This window comes from Paramormyrops kingsleyae, chromosome 5 (genome assembly GCF_048594095.1).
Source record: "Paramormyrops kingsleyae isolate MSU_618 chromosome 5, PKINGS_0.4, whole genome shotgun sequence".
NCBI classification, from domain to species: domain Eukaryota; kingdom Metazoa; phylum Chordata; class Actinopteri; order Osteoglossiformes; family Mormyridae; genus Paramormyrops; species Paramormyrops kingsleyae.
In genome coordinates this window covers 8,062,501-8,079,089 of record NC_132801.1, presented here as the reverse complement: position 1 = coordinate 8,079,089, position 16,589 = coordinate 8,062,501, and the positions used below count along the sequence as shown (strand labels likewise).

Below are 16,589 nucleotides of genomic sequence, written 5' to 3'. Positions count from 1 at the left end.
ATATGGTAGAATATATATATATGGTACAACACATGGACGCTGTTAGGTCCGACCAATCGGGGCTGGAGCCCTGAGTATTTTAGCCCTGATGTCAGTCATCCTTCAAAAAAAATCAAGATCTTCAGGGTCTGAGATGACTGTTGATATCCAGTCTGATAAATTGTGCTTTAAATTTAATTCGCACACAAAGATGGCTCAGTATCATTGGCTAAATATGAATGGTGTAGTTCATATTGGCCATATTTATTTCTCATATGTATTTTTTACTCACTACCAATGCGAAATGAATACTTAATACGTAAAGGACGGTCACTGTGATACAATCTCCTCTTCCCCCTCCATTAAACTCCCCCAGCGAATTCCATATACATTACATATGCTGCATAACATACCTTTATCTGATATTTTACATTAGGTGCTATTTAATCAATAAAGCGTATTTTTCAAGAAGTCCATATGAAAGAAAATATCAAGTTAGTAATATTAGCTGTAAAATAAGAAACCAAAGTATACCGATATGCTATTCCTTAACTCTCATGTTGACATAGTCACTATTCTATATACTTCAACAGCAGAACAGAATTCCTGAAATTCCATTATGGCTTTCGATTTTTGTGCCACCCCAAGATTTTCACTGGTGCCATCTGGCACGTCATTACTGCTCTCTATTGCAATGGTCTCCTTCCAATATATTACATCTCAGATTAATACATGTAGTGCCACCAACCAGATACAGTATGTCAGAAGTGACGTAAACAACTAATCTTTTGGGTAAATGGCACACTATATTATTACGATTCGGTTAAAATGTCAGGATCGAGTTGTTTTTTTTTATTGCGTTTATGACGATTTTCTCACCACGATCCGAAGACTGACACTGACAGCCATTTTAAAAAACACAACTCCGGTTAACCAAGACTTTTTTTCTTCATGGACGAACAAAAAATATATGCAGTAGAAACCAAAGCTCCTATCTGATTATAACGAGGAAAATTACTTTTAAGGTGAAGCGGCCAGTCTAGTTCAAATTGAGATAAACAAGCATTCACACACTCGGCATTAATCGGCATTACCTGTACGGGACGGTGTCTGCCAGGTTCCCCGAGCGAGGCCGTGTCGGTATTGTTCTCTTTGATAGACCTATTGAAGATTTTTGTGCTATTTAATTTATCTAACAATTGTGTTTTTGAATTAAACTCTACATTTTGGTTTTAGTTTTTTTAATTGCACAGTGGTCTCATCTCACAAGATAATTGTGAACACATTTCTTAGTGGGGTCGCGCATATGCAGGTTTTTATAAATGATCGTATTTTTATTTTCAACCTGTCCAGGTTTTTTTTATGCACAATGCTTTTCGAGTTTTTTGTGGGGGGTTGGGGCTGCTAGATCATTTAGCGAGGGCGCTTTGGGATTCGGACTATTTGTATTTCAAAGTATCTTCAAACAATGGGGAAGGATTGCAAAGTCATGGCCGGGAAAAAAACCCTGCAAATGAATTTCCCAGAACCAACCCGAAAGGTGTACGTGGAACAAGGCGTGTAACAATACGAATGAGGTTAAGGGGTCCATCTGCCACCGGAACCGCCAGCTTGCTCCTTTTCACATGTGTTCCGCCATTTGTACTACCTTGCCAGAATTTGCTACCGTATATATAGTAGACATTTTCAGTTATGTCTGTTGCTTTTTGCTCCTTTGCCAGAATATCCCACCCGTAGTTTTGAATGCACACTTGTATAAGGATTTATGCTATCAAAATAACGGTCCTGTATTTTAAATTGGGGTAGGAGTTTTTTTTACACGTACTTGTACGCGGTCAGAAACGACTACTCATTTTCATTGTGGTTGCAGTTTATCTCCAACTAGTTTTATGCTGCCAGAAACTGCTGCCTACAGTTTTCAGTGGGTTATCAATGTTTTACACGTAGTTGTATACTGCCAGATATTTCTGCCTACAGGTTTCATTTTTAAAATAAAGAAATGTAATGCCAGAGTAAAAATGTAATGTCAAGCAACTTTTGTTTTAGGTAAAACAGAAACATCATATTAAAGGAGTCTCAACAAACAAAACTTAAGTTTAATGGTACAATCTGGTCCAATGTTTACAGAATTCGGAGTCCGTAAGAATCTAAACAATATATTAACAATCGCCTTTGTAACAGACGCAGTTATAAACAAAATGAGAATAACATTTAAGATAACCACGCAAGGGTAGCAAAAATGTCAGACACTGTAGACGTGTAATGTGATGTTGATTTACGCATGCGCTGTAGCGCTTGGAAGCAGTTTTTGTCGGGTAAGAGAAAAGGGCAGAACACCCGTTACCCCGTTTCTAAACCAGCCAAAACCCCTGGCAGTCGTAAGATGCGGGTGTTATTGCCATCATCAGGATGCTAAGATCATCCTAACTACTGCCCCCCGCTCCTTCAGCACCGATCATGTTTGTTAGCAACACTTAATTTTTTTCTTCTACTATGGCATGTATCGGTTATAATAATCACGTAAGTTACGGTAACAGTGCACTATTTATAGGATCGTGAGCGGCCCGGACTTTCATGTTTAGTCATTTGCGACCTTCACAGCCGTCTTTGAATGGAGCAAAAATGTCACACCACGGAAAATTTCTGTCGGCAGCTGCTCCGTTTTGCCAGCAGACGGCGCTGTTTCTTAATGAATGAAAGTGCCTCAGTTGCCGGCGCAAAAATAACATGCCACGACGTCTGTATAGATGACATTCCGGCGTAAGGGGTGCAAGAAATCTTTATGGGACAAAAAGAGCCCCAACTCCTGCTCTGTGTGAAAGAATGATGTATGCATGCACACTGGTGGGCTAGTATGATAGTGTGGTTAGAGACACATGTTTGTGGATATAACGCAAAGTGAGTGCGGTAAGTCACACAGAGCTTTTAAGGAAACAGGCAAACAAATATGATAAGCAGTTTACAGAGCAGCTTGTCTTTTAAACGCATATAGGCGCGGGAAGACGTTTTGAGCTCAGGACGCTGAAAGTCAGAACGACCAATAGACTTTACTGAAGTTCTTCAATAGCTATTATCTGCTAACAACAACATAACAGGCATAAAAATATAGGCACCCTTATTTTTTGGTTTTAAGCTATAGATATTGGCACGCAGCCCATCGGTATTCTGACACTGCACTACCACCAACAACCACAGGGGGCGCTGTAGCACTGTCTGGGCCCCTACTTCCAGCGCTACTGTTTCTGTGCATAAGTGTCTGTGCTGCTAATGCTGTGATGTAGTTTGTATTCTAGTCTGCCTTCAGCTCTGTGTAAGCTTTGCTGGGACCTTTTTCCTGGTGTTGCTCTCGCTATAACCTGCCTCTCACCCTGCCCTGCCTGCCTGTGTTTGTCTCTTTGCGTGCTAACATCTGGAGGACTGGAAAACAGCTGCTCCCGCACTTAACCCTGAAGATTTACTGCCTCTTTGCAAGGCGACCAGAAAGTCTGCTCTTGCTCCGTCTGCTAGCTTGCTCTCAGCCTGCAGCAAAGTCCATGGAGGTGTTGGCGTGGGAATTTTTGCAGGGCATCTGGGGCCAATCGTGTGCACTGTGACAAGAGCTGAGAGGATCCTTCCCAGGCAAACATGTCATGAAATCTCTGGGGGTTGACTCCGTAGCTGGCTTTGCTGCAGGGGCCCAAAGCCCATAAAGGAGCAGAACAGGTGCAGATCTGGTCTGGAACCTTCTCTGATGCAGAAACAGTTGGCTAATACCATATCGGTCCACACCAGAGAATTTACAACCGTTATGTGAAGATAATTTGAAAAATCAAGCCAAATTTCCACGTTTGGTTTAGGGCTGGGGTGGGGAACCTGATCCATAGAGAAGTTTTTGGGATGGCCTCTCAATCAGCCAGTAGTAAAGCAGTGTTTCTCAACTCCAGTTCTGGGGACACACTGTTATTGGCTGATTCCCCACCCCTGGTTTAGGACGTGTTTGTTTGGTTCAAATTCTTTATCCCGTATGAAGATATCCAACCATGGGCATGCAGTAACGTAACCCGTCCTCCTCTAAGATGGGCCTCTTGGGCTGAGTCCCCTAGTTCTGGTGCTGTGATTAATCTTTGGGGTAGTACATGGTAATGAGGTCAGCAGCCCCCGCCAAGGCGAGATGGATGGGGGGGGTGTGTGTGTGTGTGCGTCTGAGCGTCAGCTGAGGTGCCCCCTCGCCTCGAGTGACACAGGAGAAAATGAGAGAGGTTAGATGGAGCGTCTGAGATGAATAGCTGAGGGAGCCGTAGAGCTGCGAGGAGATGGGACGAGACGGGCAGCATCTGGCAGGTGACGGGAGAGACTTATTAAATATAAAGAAGATGGAAGGGAGAAAAAAAAATCAAAAAAAGTTCCGGCAAGCCAGGAAAGAGAGGAGAAGAGAAAGAATTAAAGTCTAATGACCCAGGGTGGACCTCCAGACAGCTCCTGCTGAAAAAGGCGGTGCAGGTGATGCCCAGACAGCCCGTGTTGTGCCACGCTGTGCCAGACTTTGTCAGGAGCGCTTGGCTCCTCAAGGGCGTTCTTCTGTCCCCATGGAAACGTGCATCGGTTTCCGATTATTTGTTCATTCTTTGTGACGCCGCCGCTTGATGAGCTCGATTATGAATGGCTGCTTAAGGCTAACGGAACACGGCCGACGGCGGTGGCCAAATCGTCACGCTCATTCTGTTTTTCCAGTTCTGACTCGAGCAGCTGGTGAGGAAAAATCAGTAGGGCCTGACAAAAATGTGTGACGAGGTGCCTGCCAGACAGACCGTGAGTAAAATTTGCTTGTGTTACGGACAATCACTGTCAAGGACATAACTATGTACATTATTGTATTGGCTAGTTTTGATTATTGGGGGGGGGGGCGCTACAACCCCCCCCCCCCCCCCTTATAATTTACGCCCATGCTAATTGTCTAAGCAGTATAATTGACATTTTCTCTAAAACAATACACAGCTCTGGAAAATTAAGAGACCACTCCGTATTATTTTTAAATCTGCGTTTTAAAAACCTAGTTTAGTCGTGGTTCTGCTGGTTGAAGGATACGCTGAGCAACAGGTTGCTTCCAGGTTCAAAGTTCCTAAGGCAGCAGTACGCAAGAGCAAAAGTGAAGCAGGAGACCCTGGGAGTGACCAAAAACACAGCCAGGTAAAGGGTGGAAGAGAGTTTCTCATGCTAGAGATGACTATCAGCGTATCCAGCAGTGCCTCATAAATCAGAGGATGACCTCAAGTAGCCTTCAAAAAAAATGGGAAACATTAAATGGTATGAAGTGCACGGCTAGGACAGTGTGTATCAGGGTCGTAGAAGCAGCACCGAAGTCCCATAAAGCAAGGAAGGAGCCCTTCAGTAATGAGAAGCAGGGAAGAACCAGGCTGGAGTTTGCAAAAAAAGTTATTCAAAGACACACACCCATAAATTGAAAGATGAGTGAAACAAAAAACTGTGCTGTGGTCTCTTAATTTCTTAATTTCTTCCAGAGCCGTAAATGGACATTACAATATATTTAGTCAAAACACTGTAGTTCTTTGTAGTCTTTGTCATTTCAGATTTTATGTCCAGTTTTAATGTTCATAATGTTATTACCGTAGTTTGTGTGTAGTTTGAGTCTATCATTCATGTATACGTGTGTGTGTGTGTGTGTGTGTGTGTGTACTGTATGTGCTTGTTCTCAGCCTGTGTGTCGCTCATTGTCTGCAGAAGTGTGTGTTTCAGTGCCGCAAGACAATGCTGGAATTTCAGACATGCACTTCGGACTTCCTGTGTTTTCGTCCCGTCGCTAGGTAGCGCTTCCCGTCTGTTGGGTGGAAAACACTGTCGGCGGGCGCATGCTGTCCCGTGGTGATGCCGGGCTGATCCGCCCACATGGGGGGACAGAGACGTGCTCTCAGAGATGGTCACAAACACGGCCATTGAGCCCCATGATGGGCTGCAGTCTGACCTTGAAGGACCGTAAATATGCAACTGTCCCCCTTCTCATATGGCACATGCCATGACTGACAGTCTGCCTGGTGATATTTGCATTCTTGGCCTCTTAATCACTTAGCAATTGTTCAGAGCGACCGGGGCGGACGAAGGATGATGGGGGGGGGGGTCACATTTTCCATGAGTGTCCTTGTATTTTATTGTAAACAAGCACAGCAAAGATGCTTGATCGTGATAAATAGCACCTGGATGTTTGTGTGAAGTCGTCCATTTATCATCTGTGCTGATTCCTTCCCATCTGCAATTAGTCTGTTTGTTTTTTGTTCTCTGTCACAACATGTGCGCTTAGCAGCTAAATATATTTAAAAGACAAAAATTCAGACTTCCTCAGTTATACAAAGCCTTTCCCCCGAAGATGCGAGGCTTTGCCTTCACCTCTTTCTGGGCGCCGAAGCCCGTCTTCTCGTTCTCTCACAGAAAACGAACGGTTTTCGGGTTGCTGTCCGGCGGAGCGTAAACATCCCTCAAAGTACATGAGGATATACAAAGGGAGGTTAACTTAGGCCTGGGGATGAGCTCGCGTCAGGAGGTGCACTGAGCGCAGCGTCATCAGGGACAGAGTGAAGCTACTGCATAATTTGTGCTGGAATTGGCTAATGCTAGCATTGCAATGCAAAGGTGGTGGTATGAGAGGGGTGGAGAAAGCAGAAAGTACAGAGCGAAAGGCACCGGTAATCTTTAGGGATGTGTATGGAGATCAAACCGCTGGGTTGTAACTTCAGAATATAGCTGGATTTTTAGTTTAGATCCTTTGATCAATGTTACAACCCCAAGGCTGAAAACAGCAACCTTTGAAGTACAAATGTAAGTGTCCCGCTGCCCCACCTGCTTCTATGAGGGGATGAGTTCAAACATGGATCTTCACTTGCTGATTTTTTTTTTTTAATGGATGGCAAGTTTTCATCCCCAGGCCCTCGAAGACGCTTTTCGAAGCCATCGTGTTTGCGTGAAGGAACCTCCCGCCCTCATACCAGGGACCGAGAGAGTGAGGAGTTCGTGGCGGACGCGTGTGGATGCGGGGACGCAAAAGCGAAGGAGTCGGAGCGGAAGACTTTCACAACTTCGGTGCCGCCTTTCGAAACGGCGCCAGAAAGGTGGCCTCAAAACAAACAACAAGAATGCAATGTGGACGGCTGGCTCGCTTCCTCATTTTGCCGCTCGATTTGTCCCCCACCCATTTTCCCCGAAGCCAAGAGATGCGTGATCCGCACTTTTCAGCTCTCTCGAAAGCAAAAAAATGGGGGGTTTTGGAAACCTCCCCCCCCCCATGCCAAAACTGAGATGCTGAGGAAATCAGTGATGCAGCTTCTTGTTTCATTTCTGCAAATGCACGCTGGGTCGCCTGGATTCATAACACTGGCATGTAAACGGACTGCATACAGTATGTACCAGTACATCCTCTCGTGACTAAGCTGTTTTGTTGAATGGATCATTAATGTGCCTTTTAGCTTTTAACCCGATTTCATTGATGTTTGAATTGTCCTTTAGCATGCAGTCGCTCCCATAAACTGATGCTCGTGTTTGAATCGTGTATCTGCGGTATAAATTAAGTCTGGGTTATGTAAGCACAATGCAGAGGTTAGGGGCCTGCTGTTCTTTGGGTGTTAAATGAGGTTAAAACTCGCGTTGTCCTTGCTGCGTTTTTTTTTTTTTTTTTTCGGTAATATATTGGATGTCTTGAGAAGTAGAGCGGCAGTGCATTTTGTGCTTCGCTGACCCGCTGGAGGCCTGACAGAGACGTACTGCGGTACTCAAACAGTAAATTAATACAAGCTGCCTCCCTCCATTTGGACCTGTTCCGTACATTTGCATTTCCTCGCGGATTGGCTGTGGGGCTGCGTGCCCCTCGGGCTCACACCATAGCCGTGAAAGTCACCCGTGAAAGTCACCTGTGAAGGTCACCCATGAAGGTCACCCGTGAAAGTTGCCAGTGAAAGTTGCCTGTGAAAGTCACCCGTGAAGGTCGTCTGTGACTTGGATCGTGCTCCTCCTCCTCCTCCTCCTCTCAGTAACAAAGCCCGCCGTTTCTTCCATAATGCCCCCCTTCTCACACCAGAAATGCCCATCCTGCGTGAGGACAGGGGATTATGAAACTGGCTTCTTATCTACCTGTCAGGCCAGGTCCAGTTTAACCACCAGATGTCCCTGTAAAACACGTTAATAAGTCTGCAAAAAAGACAGCCACCTAGATTTATGCACCAGTACAACAAGTGGCACGAAATGCAGATTTTATGTACTTCTTTGCCTGAATTCACTCTGTCTGCATCTTGACTATTGACTTGTCTTCTCTGCAAAGCCAGGGCAATCCCCCCCCCCCAGTCCCAATGACTCATTATAAGTGGTTAATGTGAATGTTGCAACTCTGAATAAATTTCATTGTTATTATTACCCACTGCCCAAGCAGACACCCATAACTTCAGGGCATTAAGTATAGATAGCCGCTGAATGATTGCATGAGCTCCATAGGAAACCTGTGTGACAATAGCTTATCTCATTTCCTTAAAGGGTTCATAGGCATAAAAATACTGACGTATCACTGGTAACCCATTGCAGTGCGACTTCCTGTGCTTCAAATGGTGACACTTGCTGTATTGTGACGAATACATTAGCCGTTGGCGACGAACATCTTAGCTATCATGGAGAATGCATTAGCCAACAAGAAGGATGCATTAGCTATCGTGAAGGATGCATTAGCTATGGCAAAGAATGGAATTAGTTATCATGAAGGTATTATCGTGAAGAATGTAGTAGCTGTGGTGAGGCTAGCAGTAGTCATCATGAAGAATTAGCTATTGTGAAGAATGTATCATCTATCATGAAGAATGTATTGACTATTATGAAGAACATATTAATTACTGTGATGAACACAGCTATTGTGAAGAACTCGTACTGTCCTCATAGTAGCTCCTTTTGAGCGCATATGCAGAAGATACAATGAAACTGGGGGCTTTGGGTGGGGATGCTGTAAAGCGCTTTGAGACAATGTAATGTTGTGATAATGCGCTATACAAAAATACATTTGTTGTTATACATTATTTTAGAAATATATCTGTAAATATTTTAAGGTATATAGTGATCTATAATACCCAACTGACTTTAATGTTTAAGCAGTCTAAACAGACTTTGCACTGAATGTTCTATGAATGCATTGTGAATGCATTATCAAGGTGCTCTGAATGTTCTATGAATGCACTGTGAATGAATTATTAAGGAGCACTGGATGTTTTATGAATGCACTGTGAATGCATTATTAAGGTGCACTGAATGTTCTATGAATGCACTATGAATGAATTATTAAGGAGCACTGGATGTTTTATGAATGCACTGTGAATGCATTATTAAGGTGCACTGAATGTTCTATGAATGCACTATGAAGGTGCACTGAATGTTCTATGAATGCACTGTGAATGCATTATTAAGGTGCACTGAGTGTTCTATGAATGCACTGTGAATGCATTATTAAGGTGCACTGAATGTTCTATGAATGCACTGTGAATGCATTATAAAGGTGCACTGAGTGTTCTATGAATGCACTGTGAATGCACTATGAAGGTGCACTGAATGTTCTATGAATGCACTGTGAATGCATTATTAAGGTGCACTGAATGTTCTATGAATGCACTGTGAATGCACTATTAAGGTGCACTGAATGTTCTGTGAATGCACTGTGAATGCATTATTAAGGTGCACTGAATGTTCTATGAATGCTCTCTGAATGTGCACTGAATGTTCTATGAATGCACTCTGAATGTGCACTGAATGTTCTATGAATGCACTGTGAATGCATTATTAAGGTGCACTGAATGTTCTATGAATGCACTCTGAATGTGCACTGAATGTTCTATGAATGCACTGTGAATGCATTATTAAGGTGCACTGAGTGTTCTATGAATGCATTGTGAATGCACTATGAAGGTGCACTGAATGTCCTATGAATGCACTATGAATGCATTATCAAGGTGCAGTTAATGTAATCTTTACTGATATTTTTTATGTACAGCTGAGTGGTTTATGTATCAGTACGGTGATCTTGTGCCCCATGTTTCAGGCAGCACCTGGTGAGGGTTAAAAGCTCCACAAACACGCTCTGGGCAGAAGGAAGCACATGGCTGCGGGACTCTGGTACCTGGTGACCACAAAGGACATTGTGGCTCCATGGACCCTGGGGCACAGGAAGGAGTCGGTCGTGCTCTTGATTTCGGACGCACCTTGGACCTCACAATCATAAACACACAACACATACACTCTGAGATGAATCCAAGCCTGGACAAAATAACAGGAAGAGCCGCTGTGTGCTGCAGAGTGAGATAGAGATCACAGCCCATTGTGCACGTGTGTGTGTGTGTGTGTGTGCATGTGCGTGTGCATGTGAGAAAGTGGAGGGCGCGCATACAGAGGGTATTCAGAGAGAGCAGGGGACACACAGCTGGTGATCATGGGTTCGAATTGATAGCATTTTTGTGAATAAAGGATGGATCCTCCAATCAGTCGACTGGGTTTATGTCCAGACATATCCCAGTTTCACTTCCTGTTCTCCACAGGAAGATGCTGAAACCATGTTGGCGGCAGGAGGCAGTAATAACGCCGAGAGGGTGGGGTGGGGCGTCCCTGCTGCCGCTTCCTCGTCGCCCACTGATCATTGGGGGGGGGGGGGGGGACACAATACTTCATGCTAAACATGTACGGCGAAAGATCAGATAAGCCACCAAAAAATGTGACTGTTAGGGAGGGATGCTACAGCTGCTACTGTGTGTGCTGTTTTCACCATAAGGTAACACCCCCCCCCCCCCCCACACATACACACACACCTTCCTTACTGAGTATCTGCTAGACCAGGAGATGGGGTCAAAGGTCACCAGACTCAGTCCTCATGTACAGTCAAGTCTGGACAGTAGCTGATCTCGTCCCCTCATCCCAGACGTAAATAATTGTTTTGCTGGCTGTTTTTTGGAAGATATGGGAGAGACCTTTAGGGGTACCTTCTCAGCCCGGTGCTGAATGTGGAGGGAGCGTGATGTTTAGATTAAGCACCAGTGTGCGAGGTTGATGGTGACTCTGCCCTGCCTGGTGACCTCTGCGCTGAATCCGACACCCTCGTACACAATGTACAGCCTGCATCCATGCCTGAGGTATTATTAAAGAAAAGTGAAATGAGTGTCCTTACCCCAAGAGGCCTCAATAGTGTCAAAAGGTGATTTCTGTCTCACCTATAAAGTAGGAACCGGGGTGATGTCTGGCTCTGCAGGGTAGGACATTGTACCTGTGATCGGAAGGTTGCTGGTTTGAATCCTGGTGTGGTGGGAGTGATTTCACTGTTGGGGCTTTGAACCAAGACCTTAACCCTCATTCCTCCAGAGACGTCTGGCCCTGTTTTCTCGAAAAATGTATGTTACTTTGGATAAATGTGTTCACACTAAGTTAATAAAATGAAATTAAAACTCAGCTGAACAGGTAAGGCTGTTAAGTCTCCAAAACATTTTTGGTCTTCATTTAATCAACCCGTTGTCCTCCGTAGAACCTGTTTAAGGAGAACATCGAGCAGCCCTTTGAATTCACCCTTAATCTAATTGGTGGGATCATCTGTGTTTTTCATGCCTGTCCGAGTGGCAGGTCAGGGTGAGTGGGCTTGGCGTCAGGTTCGAGCAGCAGAGATGCCGACGTCGACGTGTCTGGGATGTGTAATGTAGCAACTCGTGCAAAAATGAGTGGGACGGAGGTGGGCCAAAGTTCACACTACCCCCCCCCCCCCCCCCCCGCAGCACCACCACTGCACCCAAGCCACCCCCCCCCCCCCACCCAGAACATGAGCGTAGTTTGCAGAGTGTGTTAATAGCCGTGTGTAAATCTCCTCCACTCTATTTATCCTTCTATGTCTCACTCCCTCACACGGTCAACAAGACGCCCTTTTCCACCCAGAGTTTATCTCCCCTGGATTTTTCTACCACTCCTCTGTGAAATCTACCTTCACCCCTCGGCACTGCCCCCACCCCCCTACACACACACTCAGTTTTGCTGTAATTAAGTTTCACTCCCATCTCTGCCTCCATTTCACGCACATGGTGATGCCACCATAAATTCACTCTCTCTGGGCGCGGCCTGCAGCTCTTACATGCTCAGGCCGTGGTTCCCACACATAACAGCTCCCATAGCTTCCAATTTACCCAGCTAGGATGATTATTTACTGGGTTCAAGGGGTTAACTTCGCCTGGGATGTCTGCTGAGGATGGTAATGAAAGGACAGAGACGCCACACTAATGATCTGGACACATACCGCAACCCATCAGAGAGGCAGAATGAAACAGCCTGTGAAGAAACTAAAGTCACAACAAAATCACACCAACAACTCATTATTCATGCATCTTATCGAGTATACGGTCGCGGTGAGCCTGGAGCGTATCCCAGAATGCACCAGGCACAAGGCAGGGGACACTCTGACAGGGATTCCAGTACATCCCACAGCAATGAATCTTTGTTAGAATGTTAAAAGGGCATATTTTTTATTACATAATCCATGGTCTTTTTAAATGATACCCTTAAGCCCCGATGGCTTTTTCATAGGAAAAAAAAAGATCTTAAAGGATTCAGGAGACAAAAAATGTACAGAGTAGAACATGGCCAGACATTTAAATCCTGACTTTGTGTGTGTGTGTGTGTGTGTATATGTGTGTGTGTGTGTGTGTATGTGGATTACATTTGGATGACTAAATGTTCCCCACAATGTAATAAAAACCAGTTTTTTAGACGTTCATTTTTCAGGTCCCCACAAAGATCTGTGAAAGCAGTCAAAAAAGTAAAAATGCCAAAAGTTCTCGTATTTTGTTAGGTCTGGGTAGGGTTAAGATCGTCGTGTTGGGATTAGTCATAATAATGAATGGTGAGTCCCCACAAAGATATCATTACAAACCTGCGTGTGTGGGTCTGTGTCTGTATCTGCATGCCCATGGACGTAAAGGAAATCAACAAACAACACAGATCTTGATAATTAATATTACTTTGCTTTTATAGATATATTAAACATTATAATTACATTAATTATAATCAAAACAATTCATTACAAATGAGCACATGGGAGACAATAGTTTTTAAATAACTTAAAAAATAGACATTCTGGAACATTTACATACAGTGTTCATGACAGGACTTGACAGTTCACATGTTATTTGGTCCTGGTGGGGGAAGACATGTCTGTCCCCTCTTCCCCCCCAACTCTGAAGCCCCTCTGCCCAATGAGGCCTCCCTGGGGAGGGGGGGCGGGGGGGGGGGGGGGGGGCAGTCGAGACAGGCTACAGTCCTTCCGCTAATCGGTGTCTCCTGCCGCTTCCTTTCCTACAGCATCAAAGCCGTGATTGTTTCGGAAAGGAAAAGAGAAAAACGACACAATGAAGAAATAGAGCACTTTGAAGACGGAGGCTGTGGGCTGTCTGCGGCGTCGTTCCCCTGCCATGTCAGCATGGCATGAAACGATGGCCGGAGCCTCATGGGACAGTCTCTCTCTGACAGGGACCGGCCCTTTTTCCCCATGACGGCACCCTCTACTTGCTCTGCATTTTTCTCTTGACAACCCCGCCCCTGTTGGATGTCTGGCAGGACCTTGTCAGAGTCCACAGCACTGGACTCATCCAAGCAGGGAACCTCCCAGTCACTCTCTGCTTGACCCACTGTGACCCGATGGCCAGTCTTGGTCGAACGACTCCATAGAGAACTGGCATCTTTGACACAAAAACATGCCTCCGAGTGCATAGACACAAACTAATTACTTGCACTTTCGCCATCTGTAGCAATCAGGTTTCACTTCTACTGAGCTTCATTTCAGAACCTTGTCCAGCAAACGGTGCTGCTCCAGTGAAGGACCCCCAACCATGGACTGTCCACTGGTCGGCAGGCCTGACAGATGGATACAGGCTGGCTTTACAGACCTCCACAGCTGTTCAGAGCCTGTCTGAACCACAGCAGATAATGCATCGCTTATGACATGCCCTCGGCTCGAGTTCTGGCTGTTCGATTCGTCGGGCCAGTGCGAACACGCCTTTGGAATTTCAGAATTCGGAATTCCAGAGCCTTGGATGCTCTTCTCAGTTAAAATCCAGTGTCTAGGTTAAATTAACATACCAGAAAAGTATACACATGTATATATTACGACTGCACCAGTGATACGTGAGGGCATTCAAATGTGACAGTGATCATTTTATCTTTCAGAGTCTTGAGGTTTCTTTCAGTGCTGTAGTCCAGGGTTGCAGTCAACCCCTGTTTCAGTTGAATGACTTTCCAATTCCGGGTCACCTTTTCTTGTTGCGTCTTGGTCCAGTATTTCTATGAGTTTCCACAGTGTGGCATGGATGGGACACATATGAGACGTCCCATGACGCACAACCGGTCTCATAAGGAGTTCCATCTCATCCAGGAGTCCCTCTGATGATTTCTATTTTCTCGAAAAGACTCTTGTTGCCACGTACAACTTACAAGAAAGGTTCCGGTAATATTACAAGCCTCTTCTGATGCAAAAAGCTAAGTGAAGATCTAGAGTGGATGAGCTTATATTCAACGAGCACCCGTACATCCACGATGCCTTCAGAATTCCCTCGAGCTCCAGGAGCACTTTTGAGTGGGCCAGGAGGCGGAACAGCAGCTTAACACCTTGGATGGCACAGGGAAGAATGAAAGACATGTTAGACACTCGTCATCGCTGTTCAGGGTATTTAGACCAAAACACATCTTGCTCCCTCACCTTGGATGGGTTCTCTACATGAGAATGGCCCTCATGGCTGTCTTGCTCATCCTGTTCCTGTTCTTACGTAGTCTCCTTCGTAACGAAGAGGAGCGCCTCCTGGGGGGACGGAATGGGGATGGTGTCTGCATGACGGCCGGTGATCTCGTGGTAGGTGGCGCCACCGCTGAATCACCAAAGAGAATGGACATAGAGAACACGTCAGTATGAAGGTCAATGTTGCTGCTCTAGTTGACATTCACACGTCTATGATCGAGACCTTGGTTCACGGGAAACAAGGAATGTGCAGGGCAAGAGGCACGTGCATGGGGGGGGTGTAAGGGCCGTCTTAATCACCTGCTTTTGTTGCGGTCGTGTGCACTTGTTGGTGCAGCTGATGAAGATGCTGTTGATGGTGATGGTGCTGTTGGCGTGCTTGCTGTTCCTGCACCTGATCCCTTTCTTGGTCACTGAGTCCCTCCTTCTTTGAAGCCTCAACTTCCTCCTGGTTCCTCCTGATTTCCATCCCTAGCTGCTTGTCATCTCTGTGGGGCTCCTTGGATAGCGGCCCCTGATTGGTCGTCCCTGCATGGGCGGAGCCAGGCCAGTGCTCTTGCGGATGTCTCGTCACTGCATCCGGGTGCAGGCTAGGCCGTGGCTCCACCGCTTCGGTCCTTCTCTTTACCGTGGAGCCGCCGCCAGGGGCTGGGCTCTCTGATGGGAGTTTCTCCTCTGCGGCTTTACTGTGGTGATGGTGGGACAGTCTCTGGCCTGCTTCCAATCGTGTGCCAGTGTGACGGTCCCCTGGCCTCTCTGGAGGCCTTTCATCTCCTAGTTGTGAGTCCAGCTCCTCCTCCCGCCGCACCTCCTTCTCCTCTGCTCCCTCCCACGTTGCAGCGCTAAGCGGTGGCTGCGCGCCTGAGGGTGTCGACGGCTCCCCCTGGCCGGACGTTCCCGAGCGCGTGTCAGGGGTCTGGGTCTGCCACTGGCGCCCCTCCAGCTCCTCCAGCTGGAAGTTCTGGTTTTGCTTTAGCACGTCATGCTGGTATATGTCCTCCTTGGACGGGCTTTTGAGCCTGGGGGCCTTTGGCGGTGGCGGTGGGCTTTGCGGTTTCCGCGCCGTGGTCCTGGGCATGTTCGCCGACACGGCGCTCTTGCAGCGGCACTCGACGTGGTCCTCCACCGATATCACGGCCCTCTCATACAACGGCTGCTTGTTCACAAACTGGATCTTCGTCACCTGATGGCGAAAACAGAGAAGTCTCAGAGGATCGGGGCTGACCTTAATAGGGGATGGAGTGTGATGCTGGTGAGGGTGTTGAAGTACATGCAGGGGGAGGTCACTGTTATGGTGTTTATGTTCCTGCAGGGGGTGGATGTTGGCTACAATGTGTTTATGTTCCTGCAGGGGGTGGATGCAACTGACGGATGCTGGTGAGGATGTTTATGTACCTGCAGGGGGCAGATTCTGGTTGTGGTGTTTATGTACCTGCAGGGGCGGATGCTAGCAGTAGCGTTTATGTACCTGCAGGGGGCGTATTCTACTGACGGTGGCCACACACTGCAGGTTCCTGGTGTTGCAGCAGCCAGAGCAGCGCTGCACCTCCACGCAGGGAGGCCACAGCAGGAAGTTGGCGTTACGGCGGTCCAGCATGGAGCGAGACACCTCCATCACCTCCGTCCGCACCTTGCACTGAGCCTGCTCTGCCACCTGGATGTCACCTGAGGTAGAGACGCCATGCGCATAAACAGCCGGCCTTCCCATCAGAAGTCACAAACAGACCAAGATGGATGTAAAACATCATAATATCACAATAAAGCTGTACTCTTTGGCAGTCGTAGCATTTTAGCACTGAATATTCCATCCATCTTCCAAGCTCTCATCCAGTATAAGGTCATGCAG

At 46.4% G+C, this 16,589-nt stretch overlaps 1 protein-coding gene across 1 annotated transcript in view; it reads right to left on the bottom strand.

Moving 5' to 3' along the window:
• Positions 1–12,957: 12,957 nt before the first annotated feature.
• pdgfba (platelet-derived growth factor beta polypeptide a) overlaps positions 12,958–16,589 on the bottom strand; it is a 10,552-nt gene continuing 6,920 nt past the window's right edge. The window contains exons 4-7 of the mRNA XM_023814580.2: positions 16,212–16,408; positions 15,044–15,926; positions 14,708–14,873; positions 12,958–14,616 (exon numbers count right to left, since the gene is read on the bottom strand). Of these exons, the coding sequence (XP_023670348.2) occupies positions 14,722–14,873; positions 15,044–15,926; positions 16,212–16,408 (1,232 nt within the window). The 3' untranslated portion in view covers positions 12,958–14,616; positions 14,708–14,721. The remainder of the gene's footprint in view (positions 14,617–14,707; positions 14,874–15,043; positions 15,927–16,211; positions 16,409–16,589) is intronic.